At 39.3% G+C, this 19,375-nt stretch overlaps 1 protein-coding gene across 1 annotated transcript in view; it reads right to left on the minus strand.

Annotated features, from left to right (window-relative positions):
- Positions 1–476: 476 nt before the first annotated feature.
- The window catches only part of LOC134727713 (GATA zinc finger domain-containing protein 14-like), a 47,699-nt gene continuing 28,800 nt past the window's right edge, over positions 477–19,375 (minus strand). The window contains exon 7 of the mRNA XM_063592097.1: positions 477–3,594. Coding sequence (XP_063448167.1) covers positions 726–3,594 — 2,869 coding nt within the window. The 3' untranslated portion in view covers positions 477–725. The remainder of the gene's footprint in view (positions 3,595–19,375) is intronic.

The raw sequence follows: 19,375 nt of genomic DNA on the forward strand, positions 1-19,375 counted from the left end.
ACGTTTTAGTTAAGGATTATGAATCTTATGTAAATGAGAATATACTAGAAGCATTTACGACTAAACAAGGATATACAATCTGGTAACATCGAAAAAAAACAACCCAAAGGACTAAAATATGTGCAGTTGCATTAAAAGGAAATTTTGTCTTCCCCTGTTTTCGAAGAAATAAAAAACAAATCTTAAAGAATGATGAAATATCCTTTATGATTAAAGAGCATACCGTAGTATGCTATTCCTAAAGTTATAATTTTTAACAAACGTTAATGGAATGCGATGCTCGGAAAATAGAGTTTGCCGTAATATGTAAGGCATAACCGTAATACACATTAGAATAAGCATTATAGACAAAACATTGTAACTACACAAAATGTGTTTTGAAAAAATACCACATAAAGAGAACATGATAAACATTGTCAAAAAGACAAGTGCTGTGTACAAGAAAGGCAAATTACTCTTCTCTCATTTAAAACGAATTTTCTCGAACTTGTCCGATTTTTTTATTTGTTTTAACAATTGTATTACATATGAAATATGAGGACAATGAATCAAGTATCTTCGAAGCACCTGTTGAAATGTATCCACGATAAATGTTAAACTCTCAAATGGTACCATTGGTTCTAAAATACACAGGATTAAATTTTTCTAAAAGTAAACGTATCATTGTTCAAGTTGAACGTTGTAAACATTCATACACCCAACTTATAAATTCATAACAGTTTTGATTATTTTGGTTTCGTTTTTTTCAGCAAGTTAATGAAATCAAGTACTTTTTGATAAGTTGACATTTTCATCACTACATTTATATTTGGGTCATCTAAATCAACAGGATCTGGAGTGTCATTAGGAGCATTGTTTGAACCAGGAGGTTTATCAAAGTTACGTTTCTCGTTTGGTTGATTTACAGGTTTTCCTGCTGTCTTACTAGGTGCATGATAAAATCCGGTCGGCATATTTGAAGTTTCGTCATTAATAGGCCTGGCTGACATATGTTGCTGTTCCTTTGCAGAACTTTGTTGTTTACTATCATCTGGATAATCTTTTCTATTGCTTGTTTTATAGGGGTCTTTATTATCTTGCCTGAATGGACTGTCTCGAAATCTTGCACTTTCGTTTGATATGCCAGGCACTGCTGAATCGTTGAGAGAACCCTTACCGTGTTGATTCGGAGCTTTAGATTTTGGATTAACATTTGTTTTGTTGTCATTTTGGATAGGAGTATTTCCAGATCCTGTATATTTCTTTAGTATTCCTCTATTGGGCTGTGCTTTATCCGGTTTTATTACATCATTATCAGCATCATGGTTTGTTCGAGGATTAGCAAAGTCTTCCGCCGGATTAATCATAGTACGTACTCGTTTACCAACGTTTTCTGGGTTTCGGTCTTTCATGATACTTGAATCTTGATATTGCGTACTTTGAGGAGGACTCTCTCTATAATTATCAGCTTCGTTTGATAATATATCAGCTGGAACAGACGAATAATATAATGGCTCGCTTATTTCCGGATTTCCGGTGTTCCTCTTCGGTTGTGTTTGCTTTTTTGATTTATCTCTTTCATTTTCACTTGCTATTTCTGCCTTACTAGCATTTAAAGGATATATATTGAACCTGGTTGGATCATCTAGCTGTCCTCTACTATGGAGCTGTGAAGGACTCGTGCGACGTTTATCAGTTTCCTGATGAATACCTGGTGCCTTGTAATTATCGATTGGTTCCGTTAACTGAGATGATTCATGCATGTCATTGGCATTGTTTTGAAGATTTTCTTGCCTTTTGTTTAAAGTCAGTTCATATGGATGGGTTTTATTGTTACTTGTGTCCATATATTGCGTCCCTGGTTGAGGACGCTCCCTATGCTTCGCAGATTCGTCTGATATACCTGGAACAGACGAATAATATAATGGCTCTATTATTGCTGGATATTCCATGCTCTTCCCGGATCGCGATTGCTTTCTTGGTTCATCTCTTTCATTTTCACTTTCTATTCCTGTCTCGCTTGCATTGACAGGATATATATTGAACCTGGTTTGATTATCTGGCTCCCACCTTTTCCTAAGCTGTGAAGGACTCGTGCGACGTGTACCATTTTCTTGATGAAAATCTGGTGCCTTGTAATCATCGGTTGTTTCTGTTATCTGAGGTGGTTCATATATCCCATGGATTTTGTTTCGAAACGTTTGTTCTCTTTTGTCTAACATCGATTCATACGGGTTGTCTTGTTTTGTAAAATCTGGTGCACTCATGCTTTTATGCATTCTTCTTGACAAATCTTCACCATTAAGATTATCTAAATTAAGCTTTTGCTGAAGCTGATTGTTTTCGTTAGAATTTTGTGGTGTAACATTGATATTAACAACTCTGTCTGGCCGTCTATATGTATTTTCAGAACTATCGTGATTATCTTGATTTACATCGTCATAATTGCCGTAGGACGGTCCACGATTTGTGTTAGCTGAATCTTTATCGGGGTATTCCTTGGATTTACCAAAGTGTTTTGGTTGTCCTTTACTATTTTGTTTATTGATTTGTTCATAATCATCATTATGCCCTGAATTATTACTTTGGTGTGCATTGAATTCAGGAAGACTATTGTTTTTAGGTAATTGTCGGTTTTGCATATTTTTTATGCCTCTATTCTTAATTATTATGTCTGATGCAACACGCTTCATCTTTGGTGGGTTCCTTAACCGGCAGAGAAACAACTGATCGAGATCATGAGGTGAATGTTCCATATCGTAAGGCAGTTTCTCGGTGACGTTACGTTTATCTATTTTTTGCGAAGCATGTACATTTTGTAAATTTGGTTTACGTTTTATTTCTGTTTTAGATTCCTTTTCGGGGGATGTATTGTCATCACTTTCTGTGTTGCTGCCAGAGTTTTCATTGTGTCCCAAAATGTTCTCGTTGTAGGAATGCTCGTCATCTGAGTAATCGCTAGATGAAGTACTGAATTTGGGTTTTCGACTCCCTCTCGGTTGTCTTTGTGTGCCTGGTGAACGATAAGAGCTTTTAGAAGGCGTTCGTTTATTTAAAACTTTCTTGTCTTCTCTTTGTTTCTTTCGAGACCTGTCCTCTTTTGACATATTATCTTCGTCATTTGATTTGGTTGTGTTAACTTCAGTAGTAGATTGTTCTTTTATCTGTTTGGAATTTTGTGATAGTACTCGTTTATTTGAGAGCTGATGATTTGACTTGGTTTGAATTTTGTCGTCCAGATCTGACAACTGTAGTGGTTCGACTTTAATTTTTCTTTTTGTGCTTGGTGTTATAGGGGGTGATTCATCAGAATGATATACACTATCATAATCGTCTTCTTTAATTGCAGCATTATTTCTTTCTCCTGAGTCAGTGTAGTACTCCTCGTCTTTTGCTTTGTTTTCAGCTTTTATATTTTTACCTACTCTTGGCATAATTGTCATTTTACGTGGTGGAAATATTGAATCGTCAAAATAGTCAGGCGGGTATTCACTAGGACTTGGTGATGTTATAAATATGTCACGTGCTGTGATATTACCACGATCTTTCCATTTTCTGTCTTCATTATCAAGACTGTAGCAGCTATCCGTGTCATATGAAGGTCCGACCGAATTTCTAGAAAGGTAGAATACGTAATGTTAATAAATGCGTATGAATGATGTGTTCCCTCAAAACTTGATATTTTTTTCTTATTTGGTGGTTTATTCGCTTGTTCCAGATTAGCGTTTTCTAAAAAATCTTTCCTCGTCATTGTAATCGTTTCGACCATTACCACTACAATTAAAATATTTCCATGTCAATTTTGTATATCTGTTTAACGAATGTAGATGTTAGTTTTGGGAACATAGTTTTAATTTTCTGACGAAAAAAACTGGCGTTGCAAAATTCAATCATAAAGACAACAATAGTCATACCGTGTCACACCTGTATATTTCTTTCGTTTTAAGTTTTTACTGAAACATTATGAATAGTAATTTTTATTAGAATTGGTAGATATCCGTGTTCATCTCTGACACAAACATGACATAACAATTAAGCAATTAATGATGGCGCCCCTATTTATTTGTCGTTCTTATTTTATAATTAAGTTATAATAAAAAAGGAAAAGATTACGGCCTTGAGTCTAAAAGGAATGCCAAAAATAAATATTTATAAGGTAAACGTCAACATTGGCTTTTGACTTGTTTTTCTTATGTTATCAATGGAATTTTAGATGCATATTTTTTTTAACCAAGATGACATTGGAAAGCATTTGTGTTTAAAAACGGTGTCGCAGTTTTGACTATACAAAGACAACAGTAGTTTATCGCTGTTCAATAGTTATAAATCAATTTAGCATAATAATTTTGACAAACGTGAGGATAAACACGCTCTTTGTGAAATACAATTATCTTGCTAGATAATAAGTGTCAGTATCTTTGATAATTTTATCGTTGTTGTTTCCATACTATTTTTTACCAAATGTATGTTGATATAGATAGAATATTTATTTTTTAACTTCAAAATACAATATCTGATTTACTTTACCTTACATTTCTTATATTGTCTAAACGTTCAAAGTTGTGCTTATACTTAAATGATCTAGACCAGACGTTTAAGGTGTATGCTTCAAAAATGACCAAAAGCATAGTTGATAGCGGTGGTCCAGAAAATAAAAAAGAACGCTGAATTTATATATCTCGTCATATGTTTATCACTGTGTCGGTAACGCAGCTAAGGCTATCTTAGACGGATTTGGCTGTTCTTTTTGGTGAAGTTGGTTTTTATAATCTAAAACATTTTAATTTATTTGATTTCGATCTTGTTCACAACCGTACAGGTTAAGGTAATTGCCTGATACTAGTAGTTAAACTTCAATGAACACATAATTTAATATCAATTGTTTAGTAATCTTACAGGATAATTAATATCGAAAGATGTTTCTACCCTTTACCCATTACGTCATAGTTGACTGGATTTAAATTATATGTTTCATCCTTATTTCGAGAAATTTACCATATGGTTTAGTGGAGAAGTATACCTTACAACAAACGTTTTCAATTTGTGAATTTTCAATTTCTGTGGAGCCACATTCCAGCAGCGCTTGTATATTGAGTATGAAGCTCCAACTTGATATCAAATTCACGAAATTGTGTTTCCTATGGTAATTTCGCTCATAGAGGGACTGCAAGGAAGCTATTACATCAAAGTTTTCAAGTGATTAAGTTGTCATTGTCGTAGTAGTTATACGTTCACAAGTTTTAAGGATGCCATCACTATTTGTTTGAACAGTATGGGTCATCTATGCCACAGATGACAATAAATATGTGACAATTGTCATAATCAATATCTCGTGAACCATTTTGTTTTATTATACTATTACCGGATGTGATGTAATTCTAAATATGTGTATTCATGATAAATACGCTACATGTTAATAAGGCAAAATTCACCTTAAACAGCTGGTAGTTATTTGTTTATTATGCTCTCTAACGTTTTGAACGGTTTGCTTTCTGAACTATTATGTCTTTGAACGATTACAGAAAATATAAAGTATTAATTTTGACTTTTCTGTTTAAATTTCTACATATTATACTTTAGTATCAACACACACATTTCTACACAAATAACAGGAAAATTGTTCATACTATTTCAATTTCAGCCTTTCATATTGTCACAAACAATGAAAAAACAATATTGAACCACAACCCAAAAGTATAACTAAAGCAATTTAAATTCTTATGTTAAATATCTTTCTAAGATTGGTTTATACAAAATATCAAAGATTCTAAATTAGTATATCATGTATACTTAAATTTGTTTGCCTTTCATAAATACAATTTGTTATGAACATTTACGAGTAGAGTATTTGACTAAATAAGTTTTTTCATCACACTTTTCATTTAAGAATGATTTTGTTTGTTTTGTTTTGTTTTGTTGGGTATTATATAAAAATGAGGAGATGTGGTATGATTGCCAATGAAACAACTATCAACAATAATTCAAAGAATACTACATAATCAATATGTTGCCTTTGTTTTGAGTTTTGTGGATTTCTACAAAGCGGTTGTGATTGGCCGATAATATTGCTTATTTCTATTTATAATAATAGTTTTGTATGTTTCTAGACTATTAACACTTCATTTGTTATAATGTTCATGTATGTTTCTAGACTAAGTATAACATTATGTTAGAAAACATGTTTTAATATCCTTTCAGTTCACTAACGTCTCATTTTTTCCTGTTTGTATTTTTTGTTCTTATTTGTAATCACTTTCGGTTGTTATTGTTTTTTTTATATATCTTTGACGAGTTATTTTATATAATCGTTTTACTTAATAATACATCAATCGCACTACTGAGGAGATAAATGTATTGTATTTAAGCTCTGAATGCATCATTTGGTTATTTGATAGTAACAAATTAAATTACTGGCGACGGGTAAACGGGTATTTGCGACCACCAAAGCATTAATTGATGTCGGCGGAACTTAAATTAGTATTTTTGTCACCAGGCTCAAGCTAGCAGCCACTCGCTAGCAGCCACTACGCTAGCAGCCAGTTTTCAGATATGTCTATAAACCCCAAAGTTGCATAAGATTCAAACGTACTTTCGTACTTTAAATGTTTAATCACAAAATAATCTGTTTTTATATATGAGTGAGCAGCCGAAGACACTATTTAATGGGTTTTTTTCAAATTAACAATACATGTAATTTCCTGTTCATTACTTTATTCGCTTTTCATATACCAAAACAGCGTACTGCGCGCAATTTTAAATAGTGTATGAAGAATAGTAAATAACTATACACTTATTTAAATGCTGGCAACATTGTTGCTACATGACATCGACTTTTCCATAAGAAATCAATTTTGTGATTTTGTAAGAAATAGCTTTCCATAGTCTCGGCATCCTGTCAAGTAGTTTCCAAAAAAAGTATCAATAGTTTTGCATTACAAGAATAGAAAATTGCACTCGTGCTTTGCTATTTTTTTGTCAAACAAATTTGTTTTGACAAAAGATTCTACTTCTGAACAAGCAGAATGCGCTCACATTTGATTAAACGAAAGGTTTATTTGTTGTACTTAATGTATGGTGTTCACGGGAAATATAAATTAGCAATTTATAGAAATAATCTACCTTTGGACCCATGGTGAAATTTTCCAACCTGGACCTTTTGACTCATTGGACCTTAGACCCTTACCTATCATTTGCACCTAGTGGGTAAAAAAGTATTGCCGTAGGGAATTTTTTACCGACTTTTGAAAATTTTGGAATAGGCATGTTTGACCTTTTGGCCCATTGGACCCTAGTCCATTACCTACCATTTCCACCTAGTGGCTAAAAAAGTATTGCCGTAGGAAATTGTTCAAACCCTTTTAAAAATTGAGGTATGGCATTTTTTTAAATTCTAACTTAGGACCCATGGTGAGGACAAACCATGAGTTGTCCCACCTGGACCTTTTGACCCATTGGACCTTAGACCCTTACCTATCATTTGCACCTAGTTGGTAAAAAATTATTGCAGTAGGGAATTTTTTTACCGACTTTTGAAAATTTGGGGTAGGCATGTTTGACCCTTAAGACCTAAGTTCGGACCTATAATGAAGACAAACTATGAGTTGTCCCACCTGGACCTTTTGGCCCATTGGACCCTAGTCCATTACCTACCATTTCCACCTAGTGGCTAAAAAAGTATTGCCGTAGGAAATTTTTCAAACCCTTTTAAAAATTGAGGTAAGGCTATTTTTTAAATTCAAACTTTGGACCGATGGTGAGGACAAACCATGATTTGTCCAACCTAGACCTTTTGACCCATTGGACCTTAGACCCTTACCTATCATTTGCACCTAGTGGGTAAAAAAGTATTGCCGTAGGGAATTTTTTACCGACTTTTGAAAATTTGGGGTAGGCATGTTTGACCCTTAAGACCTAAGTTCGGACCTATGGTGAAGACAAACTATGAGTCGACCCACCTGGACCTTTTGGCACATTGGACCTAGCCAATTACCTACCATTTCAACGTAGTGGCTAAAAAAGTATTGCCGTAGGAAATTTTTCACACCCTTTTAAAAATTGAGGTAAGGCAATTTTTTAAATTCTAACTTTGGACCCATGGTGAGGACAAACCATGAGTTGTCCCACCTGGACCTTTTGACCCATTGACCCATTGGACCTTAGACCCTTACCTATCATTTGCACCTAGTGGGTAAAAAAGTATTGCCGTAGGGAATTTTTGACCGAATTTTGAAAATTTTGGGGTAGGCAGGTTTGACCCTTAAGACCTAAGTTCGGACCTATGGTGAAGACAAACTATGAGTTGTCCCACCTGGACCTTTTGGCTCATTGGACCCTAGTCCATTATACCTACCATTTCCACCTAGTGGCTAAAAAAGTATTGCCGTAGGGAATTTTTGACCGACCTATTGAAAATTTTGGGGTAGGCATGTTTGACCCTTAAGACCTAAGTTCGGTCCTATGGTGAAGACAAACTATGAGTTGTCCCACCTGGACCTTTTGGACCATTGGACCCCAGTCCATTACCTACCATTTCCACCTAGTGGCTAAAAAAGTATTGCCGTAGGGAATTTTGACCTACTTTTGAAAATTTTGGGGTAGGCATGTTTGACCCTTAAGACCTAACTTCGGACCTATGGTGAAGACAAACTATGAGTTGTCCCACCTGGACCTTTTGGACCATTGGACCCTAGTCCATTACCTACCATTTCCACCTAGTGGCTAAAAAAGTATTGCCGTAGGAAATTTTTCAAACCCTTTTAAAAATAAAGCTATTTTTTAAATTCAAACTTTGGACGCATGGTGAGGACAAACCATGAGTTGTCCAACCTGGACCTTTTGACCCATTGACTCATTGGACCTTAGACCCTTACCTATCATATGTACCTAGTGGGTAAAAAAGTATTGCCGTAGGGAATTTTTGACCGACTTTTGAAATTTTTAGGGTAGGCATGTTTGACCCTTAAGACCTAAGTTCGGACCTATGGTGTAGACAAACTATGAGTTGTCCCACCTGGACCTTTTGGACCATTGGACCCAAGTCCATTACCTACCATTTCCACCTAGTGGCTAAAAAAGCATTGCCGTAGGAAAATGTTCACACCCTTTTAAAAATTGAGGTAAGGCAATTTTTTAAATTCTAACTTTGGACCCATGGTTAGGACAAACCATGAGTTGTCCGACCTGGACCTTTTGACCCATTGGACCTTAGACCCTTACCTATCATTTGCACCTAGTGGGTAAAAAAGTCTTGCCGTAGGTAATTTTTGACCGACCTATTGAAAATTTTGTGGTAGGCATGTTTGACCCTTAAGACCTAAGTTCGGACCTATGGTGAAGACAAACTATGAGTCGTCCCACCTGGACCTTTTGGCACATTGGACCTAGCCAATTACCTACCATTTCAACGTAGTGGCTAAAAAAGTGTTGCCGTAGGAAATTTTTCAAACCCTTTTAAAAATTGAGGTAAGGCAATTTTTTTAAATTCTACTTTTGGACCCATGGTGTGGACAAACCATGAGTTGTCCCACCTGGACCTTTTGACCCATTGGACCTTAGACCCTTACCTATCATTTGCACCTAGTTGGTAAAAAAGTATTGCCGTAGGGAGTTTTTGATCGACCTATTGAAAATTTTGGGGTAGGCATGTTTGACCCTTAAGACCTAAGTTCGGACCTATGATGAAGACAAACTATGAGTTGTCCCACCTGGACCTTTTGGCACATTGGACCCTAGCCCATTACCTACCATTTCCACCTAGTGGCTAAAAAAGTATTGCCGTAGGGAATTTTTTACACTCTTTTAAAAATTGGGGTACAGCATTTTTTTTAAATCTAACTTTGGATCCATGCATGGTGAGGACAAACCATGAGTTGTCCCACCTAAGCCTTTTGACCCATTGTCCCTTAGACCATTACCTATTATTTATTATCATTTTGCCAATTTGACCTTGAATTATTACTTACCAATGTGCCTTTGTGAAAGAAAAGAGAAAAAGCCACATACTAAACACAAGGTATGTCTGATCAGAGAAAGAAGGTAGAAATCTTTAGTCGCCGGTACCCAGAATCTCAATCATTCATTTATTTATAGGAGCATACCGAGGATGGGTATCTTTAAAGGTGCTGGTAGCACCTACTATCAGATTGGCTTTGTCGTTGCTGACCACGTGCACGCCTCAAGTAAAGTCCATCACCATTGGTGTATCGGGCGTTTTTAGGGTTTGAGGTAGAGATCGCTACCACTGGGATTCACTGTACAAATAAACTCATGATAGATACCAGAATTAAAATATCTAAAAATTTCAAACGCATCCACCAAGTTTCAGGTAAAATCATGATCCCAATACCTTGTAGACGGGTACACGGTCACCACCCAAAGCAATCAAGTCTCCAATACCCAAGCAGATAGAATGGTTTTAGATACTAGTACCATGTGAAATGCCCGCATTGCCAACCCTGCGAACATGGAAGGTATCCATCTACTTTTTGCATGTTTTCTTTATCTGAGTTGTACTCAGCTCCAGATTAATAACACCAGTAACTTTTTGAAGAAGTTTGATAATCTTTTGAACCTGCCGGCGCGAGAGGTGAGCCACATCTTGTGTTCGCATTACAGGTTTGCATGGGACAAACAAATGGAGACTTGACAACCTTTCTTGGCACTCCAGTGTAGTTTATTTACTTGACCTTTCAAACCATTATCGTGATAAGTTATTTATTTATTCCCTTAGAAGATGAAAATGGATAGTGTGTTTTCGCCGCGGAGTTTGATGGGGTCACCATCCTGATCGGTGAGATAAGTGCACATGCGATTGATGGTTTTCAGGGTCACTGGTAAGTACACCAGTTTTTTTGGGGGGTTCTTCATACCAGGATCGACACCGGGAAAGAAACCGCAGATGGTGGATTACTGCTTTCCATTAACATAGCTCCCATAGATTAAACCGCTATTTGCCAGCTGGATGCTGATGATGTTGATGATATTAACAATGTGTTCCCCTTCTGTATAGCCCTATCGTAGGTGTAAATTTGCCGTTCTAGTCCCAAGACGGTGTTGCGGCTATTTGTAAAGTTGAAATCTACTTCGTAGTGCCTGGCGAGAGTTATTGTTGTTCTTAGGGTTTCTCGATTTGCATCGATAATGATTTTGGCTTTGTGTTTGTTGAGCCGCAGCTATGGCTGTATTTCATCGTTGCTGCCATATGAACCTGTGTGAATGTTGGGGATGGAGTATACGTAGTTGGTCTCATGATTTACCAATGACATCTCATAATCCTTTCCAATTTTTAGTGGATTGAAGCGGGTATGAATTTGGCTATGGTTCCCGGATACTATGAACGAGAACTCCTGCTTTAGATCGGTTTTACTTACGAATTGCTGCAAAAAAATGTTGTTCATTTATTTTCAGGCTTCAAACACGACGTTCATCTTGTGTCCGTCAGATTCGAAGTAAAGAACTCTGTCGGAGATTCCAAGTGCAAATGCTTCGGTGTTGGCGTAAACATTGTGATCGAATTCGGCCCGTATCTGCATGTCCACCGTGGATTCGTTCAGCCGCTTGGACTGATGACTTGCATAGATGACAAACACCGGCTCTAAGCCTGTGAAATCAGAGGTATCGGTGTTGACGCCGCTGTAACTGAGGAGGGTGACCATGTTGTAGAGTTTCTTTCTGATGTCTGCAGCCACCTTGAACACTCTGGCTACCCTACTTTGGGTGAAACCGGCATTAAATACGACGGCTGGGTAGCGTTCAGCGTTGACAGTAATATGGATGTTCCGCAATCGACAGTGATCGCACACGGCGGCGTCATGGGTCTTATTCACACTTTTGTCGGTTTGGATGGAAACGATTGTATATCTTGTCTTTTAAGTACCACTTGTGACAGATAGGCGCCAGTTGAATTGTGTATTTTGAGAATGGCGATAGCATCACACTGCCTCATGCGAAATCCACAGTCAATTTTACTTTTACTTTGTATGGTTTTGTACAACCGCATCTTGTTTTCGTCTGATGGGGTGACGTGAAGAACGAACCAAGAGATCTGACTCATAATATTTTTTGCCACATCGTTGACTGCGGCGGCTCAGTGCATGGCATCGGCGTCTGAATCACGCGCACTAGTGACAATGCATGCTTTAATACGTATACCATCTTGTCGTAGTCGTCTGAAAAGCCGACAATATGTCTCAGGGGTATGCATGGTGAATGAAAAAGCTCCTTTGTTGGCAGGTTTGGGGATAATTTTACCATGACGTGCTGCGAATAGATATAGGAAGGAATGGTGTGAGTGCCAATGAGACAACTCTCCATCCAAGTAACACTTTAAAAAGTAAACCATTAAAGGTTAAAGTACGGCCTTCAACACGGAGCCTTGGCTCACACCGAACAAGCTATAAAGGGCACCACAATTACTAGTGTAAAACCATTCAAACGGTCCACCAACGGTCTAATCTATATAAACAAAACGAGAAACGAGAAACACGTATATATTACATAAACAAACGACAACTACTCTGTTATCGGTCTCAGCTTCGGTAAATGAATCCTTGTACCACAGCTGTTTGAGACCTTGATATTTGGAGAAATAGTCGTGATAAATCAAAATTTCTAACATGGTAGTGGCAACGCCTGGGTTATTGATATGTTCGATTAGCTGGCTTCAGAGAAGAGATACATGATTCCATTGTGAAAGAGAGACACTAGATCTGCATCAGCATATGCACTACTGTCGTTCTTTTGCAGTTGCCCCTCTACCAAAAGATAACTTTCAGCGGGATGAAGTTATAAGTCTTGGGTTTCGATATTGATTAGGATATCACCTTGATTATTCAGGTTGGCACCAGTATTCGTGAACCTGATAAATCGAAAGTCAATCCTTCGGTGATTGTAAGGATGTCATACATAATGTATGTATTTTTAGCGTTGACGAAGTGGTAGATGGTTTATACCACTTTACCAACCACATGGTCGACGGTTTAGGAGGCCACTTTTTCAACACCTTTTTCAATGCTACCGTGTCAAACAGTCCTCTATCACCGTAGTCGTACTTTCGTGCGTAACCTTTTTTTGTTTGCAACATTTATTTATAGGATGCTACGATGAAGCGCCTTTTATTCCTCAATGCTGGTATGTCTACCCTTTTTCATAGCATCAATAATCGACACAATTTCGTTGCGCACACCATTATTTACTGCTCGGTAGGCTGCAGCACGTTCCAAACGATCGAGAAGCTGCTTGAAGTTGGCAGGAAGAAACACGGCTGTCAGCCCACTGCCAAACTAATCCCTCTGGTAGATGTGGGATACGATGTCCTTCGCGGTTTTCAGGAGGGTGGAATTGCCTTGATACATGACACCGGAATTTTTCAGGATCTCTGCAGTCGTCAAGGTCGTCATCGTCGAACGAATCTGTTTTCTTTTTCACCATGAGTTCACAGCGACCAAGGGTTCCTTTGTACCTCACACCATTCACGATAATATCATCGCCGTCAAAAGAAACTGATAAACTTTGGATGAAGAAACCATCGTTTTCAGAATCCAAGGTTGTGGTCGGCAGAAGGAGTCATACTGAGCTGCAAATACTGCTGTGCTCAAGGTCCGAGGACGGTGTATTTAGGTGGTGCAATGGGTAGAGGGTCGGCAAACTCGGGCGTTGGAGAAGGGAGGGCTGGCACAACTGGAGGTAAATCTTCAATTGTTTTTGTGATTTTTTTAAACTGCTTTCCGCTGAGCCTAAACCTCAGGCCTAAACACTTTGGAAAGGTCCAATCCTGTCAAGGAGGTGCTGCATGTTACAGGATTGAATGCTCCGCTTAGTTATATGCAACTCCTTTGAAAGTGCCTCCCGCTGCTTTGGGAATGGAATTTTGATGAACGTCATTTATTCATAGCGTTGGAACAAACTCCCCTAGGCGTTGGTGTGAACGGATTCGAACGCCTTCAAAGGTTTGAAAGAACGCATTCTAACGCACCTAAGCGTTGGTGTGAACGCCTTTGAATGCCTCGAACGCCCCAATAGTGTTGGTTCGAATACCAAATCGACCAGGTCGATCGATTATGCGATGGTTCAAGCGTGGGTCGAATGCCCAGATTCCTGTGTCTGAGACATACGTCTTTACGCGGTTTGCATCGGTGATTGCACTGATGACCGCAACTAGTCTTGGCGGGCATTTGGGTTGTTGTGGGCGTTGGAAACTTCCATTATGTTTATAGCCAATTCAACAGACTTTCATCCATATCGGGACATAAATAATGAAACACAATCCAACAACACTTGTAACACAGTCGTCATACCTTGCCCGGGGCCGACTCAAATTAACATTTGCTGGGCCATTCGTATTTCTGTGGCTGGGGATCGAACTCTGGATCCAGTTCCTTTTCAATATCTGACAATGAATACTCTAGGAACTCTGAATCCTTGTACTTCGATGGGTTATCTTTGTAACAATTCATTATTGATACTATAAAACTCTTCAAATTGCATCGATATTTTCCATTTGCCTTGGTGCTTTTAATATCGATGCTTACACATCCATAGGTTTTTGACCAGCAATGTTTACACTGAATGCCAAACTATTCCTTGGTGAGATTGTTGCAATGATCTCGTCGGATTTTTTCGAAATTCTTAGCATCATGCTAGAAGAAGCATAGGACATTGGCATTCTCCAGGATAGCCTATATAGCTAGGGGCCGTTGAAGTAGTTCTGTCACAATTGAAAACAATCAATGTTGTGGCGACCACTCACGTAGTAGTCTTCATTTTCTAAGCATCAAGTCGTCGAACAAAATGAGGTTTGGTCGAGTTTCCGGGATTAGTTCATCGCTCCTTTGCTCGAAGAAAAGTTTCGATATCACTCCGGTGTCGTGGTGGTGGTAAGGAGTTGACCACATCGGTCAACGAGTAGGTAGACTTGCCTTTGCACTGTACGAGGTTTAGGATATCTTCCTTAGTGAAGCCTGTTCCCAGCGCTTGCTACAACAGCCGGTAGATGAGCTGGTGAAGCGATTTCCAGAAGGCGTACAATTGATCGTACTCGAGTCATCAATCGCACAGGATTATGTTGTTCAACAGCGTTGTCTTACCACTGTCCGACTTCCAAATGATAAACCTTTTGATTGCGGAAAATAAATTCGACTGGGGCATTATCGATGTCTTCTCCAAAAATGTCTGACTGATACCACTCAAAAACAAGAAGGGGTTGACGGTGCGGAATGCCTTCCAAACGGTATTCAAATTGCGTTCAACTCTTTGGTTAAAGCTGCGGATGAATAGACTAGTTCATATGACTTGGAAAACACTGCTGTGTTATAATATAGTTGCGCAGGTCCTCCTCAGATATGAGATTCGATTCGTGCCGTTTCCTGTCCGTCGTGTGATAAGACTTCACCTTCAATTCGATGGTATTGATTTTCTCTAGAACCACCATGCTTAGATCCACATAGTTCTTTGCATATACCATCCTTTGGTCACTAGTTCTTGTGCCGCAAGGTAGACACTTTCCCACTTTTTAGCGATATCAACAAGGTGTTTTTTGATGTCCTCGAGAGCTATTTCACGATCGCTTCTAGCGCAGCCTCTAGCTAATTGTTGTCTTTTATACCATCTTTCAACTGCTTGGTCACCCACCGTTTTGTCACAGCATCCGAGCTGTCCTTGGGATATCATAGGCTAGTAATGCGATTGTCGTTCATATCGAAATGCTGCACGATTCACCAGACGGATATGCGCTGTCTTGCATGGGATTCAAACTTATCCATTTATTTATAGAGCGAAAAAATTGCATTTTCCACGATTTTCCCATTGTCAGCATCTTCAACACGGACAGAAAGAAGTGACGACACACCACATCCCCTCGCGTCTGAAGTTCATCAGTTTTGAAAAGGAATTCAGGCTACAAATAGTCTACCATCTCGTCGGGCTTGGCAATCTATAAGAGTCAAAGTAATACTTTGTCGGTCTGCGCTTTTACCAACACGCCAAGTGCGTTGCACGATCCTTCCAGCTGTCGTGGTTAAGGTTCCACATTTGGTGTGTCAGACCTTTGGTAGTAATGTATCAGACATGACCGCACCCCAACAGTATTGAATTTTTGTGGTGGTTACAGCCTGTTTGAGCTGAGTGTTTGAAAGGGGTTTGTAGGGGAGAACAAAATTATGCACCCATATGCCGCTCATTTATTTACGGTTGACGATTTTGTAGTGGCCACGGGCAAGGGTGCTAATTCCATCATGCATGATATGACGCTTGTCATCGTTGGCTTATAGGGCTCTCTTGTGACACTTTGATGCCTATGACTTTTGATTGTGTATTCATAGTCCGGTAGCTCACTGTGTGCTTATCAAGGCATCTTTTGTAGTTTTCAAAGGTAATTTTTGACGATGCACTTCTTCACCCATTAAACCCTCTTCGATTCGCGCATGCCAACATTGAGTGCGTATATCTTTGACCGCAATCCAAGACTCAGTCATGAGGACTCCGGCTCATTCATCCCAGAACTTTCCAAGAATTTTCCTGTTTTGATACCGGAAGTGTGGTCACTTGGATAGTTGAATGTGCCGAACTTCTGCCGCCCGTGTTTGTTAATGTCTTTGTAGACATCTGGAGGTTCGGCATTGTAAACGATACTGTCGGTGTAACCGATAGTTGTCTTGTCACGGTAGGTTGGCTTTAGGTACTTGTAAACATAGTCCGCTATTAAGGTCTTAGATATGTCTAGGTAAATTAAATTGGCTTGTCAAAGTCTATTTGGTCTTACGCATGTGCATGGCTGCAAGATACTCACTTACGTTAACTCGGCGATCAATATTGAGCTTGGTGACGATCTTTATTACTTTTTCCTCGTTGGTAACCATTCGGACGTCAACCATCTTGCGGATATTGTATATTGCCTTTCCGACACCGCATTGTTCATGAGCTTGAAAAAGTCTTTTTCAAAGTTAGTGGTGGCACCGGCTCTGAGCGCGGTGGTTAGATCTATTTAAATCTTCAGCCATATGATCTGGTTTAAACTTAAAACCGTGTGGTTTTCTGATCATGAGCCTGAGCGCAAGTACTGTTTTAGGTTGACGTAGTGTACAACATACCTCAGTTTGTCTCCGAGGTTTGGCACCAGATTCTTTACTTTGTTCAGCTGTACAGTTTCCGGGGCAAGCGAGTAGTCATTGTGGTAGTCATGAAGTTCCTTGAGATATTCGATGTCTACCTCCAATATAAATCCTTGGTCGTCTTCACTGCAAGGGTCTCCAAGGTTGGTTAAGTCGGTGTTAATCCATTCAAAGCCACCGGTCGGTGGATAGCTACTCATATCCCATTCATACAGGTTATCGGTATCCGCATACATCAAGTAGTTGGTGGGCTTGTCGGCATTGAATCCTTCGACATAAGGGTTGTTGACTTTGGCAAACCGCTGCGTCGCGACTGTTATCCCACCTCTGATCCCTTTTCAAGCATCAGAAGCATATCAGGGTACGAGATAATTTTAGGTTTCACAACTGTTACGGTAGTTTTCAATGTCGCATCATAGGCAAGTATTGGTTCTGTTAGGTACCACGCGGGATTAAGTTCCTAATACTTCAAGTATACATCTCTGAAGTTCTCAAACACATTGCACAGCAGGAGTACATCCGTTTTCAGATACAAGTCATGATACTCTCTCATGCTTGTGATATCCATCTCTTTTCACACACTTGCTGTGCGTATTAGTTCATAGTCTGCATGGCTTACTCCCTCACCGGTGATGGTATTGTAGAATTCTTACTGGTTGGCAACTCGGTCTCCTGGAGATTTTCAAACCCATCCACATAGTCATAAGGGTACACACCCTTTCGCAAGAGTAAACATTCATCAAGAGACTTTCCCGGCGCGTCAACAGCTTTATCATTACCTTCATCCATGACTTTCTTGACTCTATGGGAGCACATTGTCCTGGTTGATCGTGCTGCCATTGACCTCCAGCGATCCAAATTTAATACATTGTCTTGTCAGCGAATCGAACGCTGCCATCAATGCTTTTTCGTCTTGCTCGGTTTATTCAAGTTGCTTGAACCTCATCCATATAATCAACAGGGTACACACTCTGTCGCAAGAGTAAACTTTCGTCCATGGCCGTCAACTGGTATATCATATGTCTGGTGAAGGTGATTCTACATCACTTGACCTCCTTGACATTCTATGAAAAAACGGCGAGCACCCATGAAAATATTTTTGGTGGCACATTGTCCTTGTAAAGCACGATACCGTCAATTACAAGTGTTTCAACTTCAATATCCTGTTCTATCAAGTAATCAAACGCCACCGTAAGTGCCTTGTTCTTCAAACTACAAATTACATACTAGTAGTTCACCGTACTTCCATCGATGTTGTAATCGGTGCCCTTACATTTCTTACATTCCTTTGAGTTTTTCGCCTGCTCATAAAGGTACGGCTGCAATTCAACAATAAAGTCTGTGATATGTCTCACTCCTGATACCATTTCGGATCCTTTAGTGCAACCTTGGCCTGCCTCCCACTCAGTCCCATTAATGATGGCCGAAAGATGTGCCTTGGCGTAGTCCCAGACATTTCCCGTGTATACAATCTTATCTGCCATGTACCTTTCGCAATGCAGGCGTCGAGCCCGGCGCAGTTGATACCATTGTCGTGACAGTACCAGGATAGCTATGTAGGTTGGACACTTCTGCGCAAGGTAGCCCTGCATGAGTGTCAGATGTGCGTTCTTGTCCAGCTGCTTCCCTTTGATAAGCCTGCTTCCCAGCTCACAATATTCACGGCATGACACAATGTATTCTAGATAACGCCTGTTTGTGACCTCGCGCAGTGTGATTTTTCCAACCGTTTTTGGACTCCGCGGGTATCACCCGGTACAATTCGGGATCAAACGCTCCTCTACCAAATAACTTCCGATAATTCTTGAAGGCTGCTGTTGGACTTGAGTTTACCAAGCTATTCAGACTCGCAATCATAAATTTGAGACTGTCCAAACCTCAAACTCTGATGGAGAGGTTTCATTTCCCCGTCTTTGATCTTGTACTCGCTAACCTGGAATGTCTTCCTAAACGAAATTTACTTTTCCTCCGAATTTGGAATGCATGTGAGCTGCCCCGGTGTCGATTCCAGGTTCTTAATGAACAGATAACTATCATACCCGGCCAAATTGTGAAAAAATACAGGTATACACTTTGACATTTTGTACTTCAGGTTACACTGGTTAGGTGCTGCGCCCCTGTATTTCGGTAAAGTCGCAGTAATCCCTCATCTTGTCATCACCAAGCGAACACAATCAGCGCTGCGTGGCCACCTGGTGGTTTTCTTGTCCTCTTTCGTCAAGACCATATGCTTCATAAGATAGTTTAATGTGTAAAGGCCTTGATTTTCTTTCTCAATGCATTCAATAAAG

This window comes from Mytilus trossulus, chromosome 8 (genome assembly GCF_036588685.1).
Source record: "Mytilus trossulus isolate FHL-02 chromosome 8, PNRI_Mtr1.1.1.hap1, whole genome shotgun sequence".
NCBI classification, from domain to species: Eukaryota; Metazoa; Mollusca; class Bivalvia; order Mytilida; family Mytilidae; genus Mytilus; species Mytilus trossulus.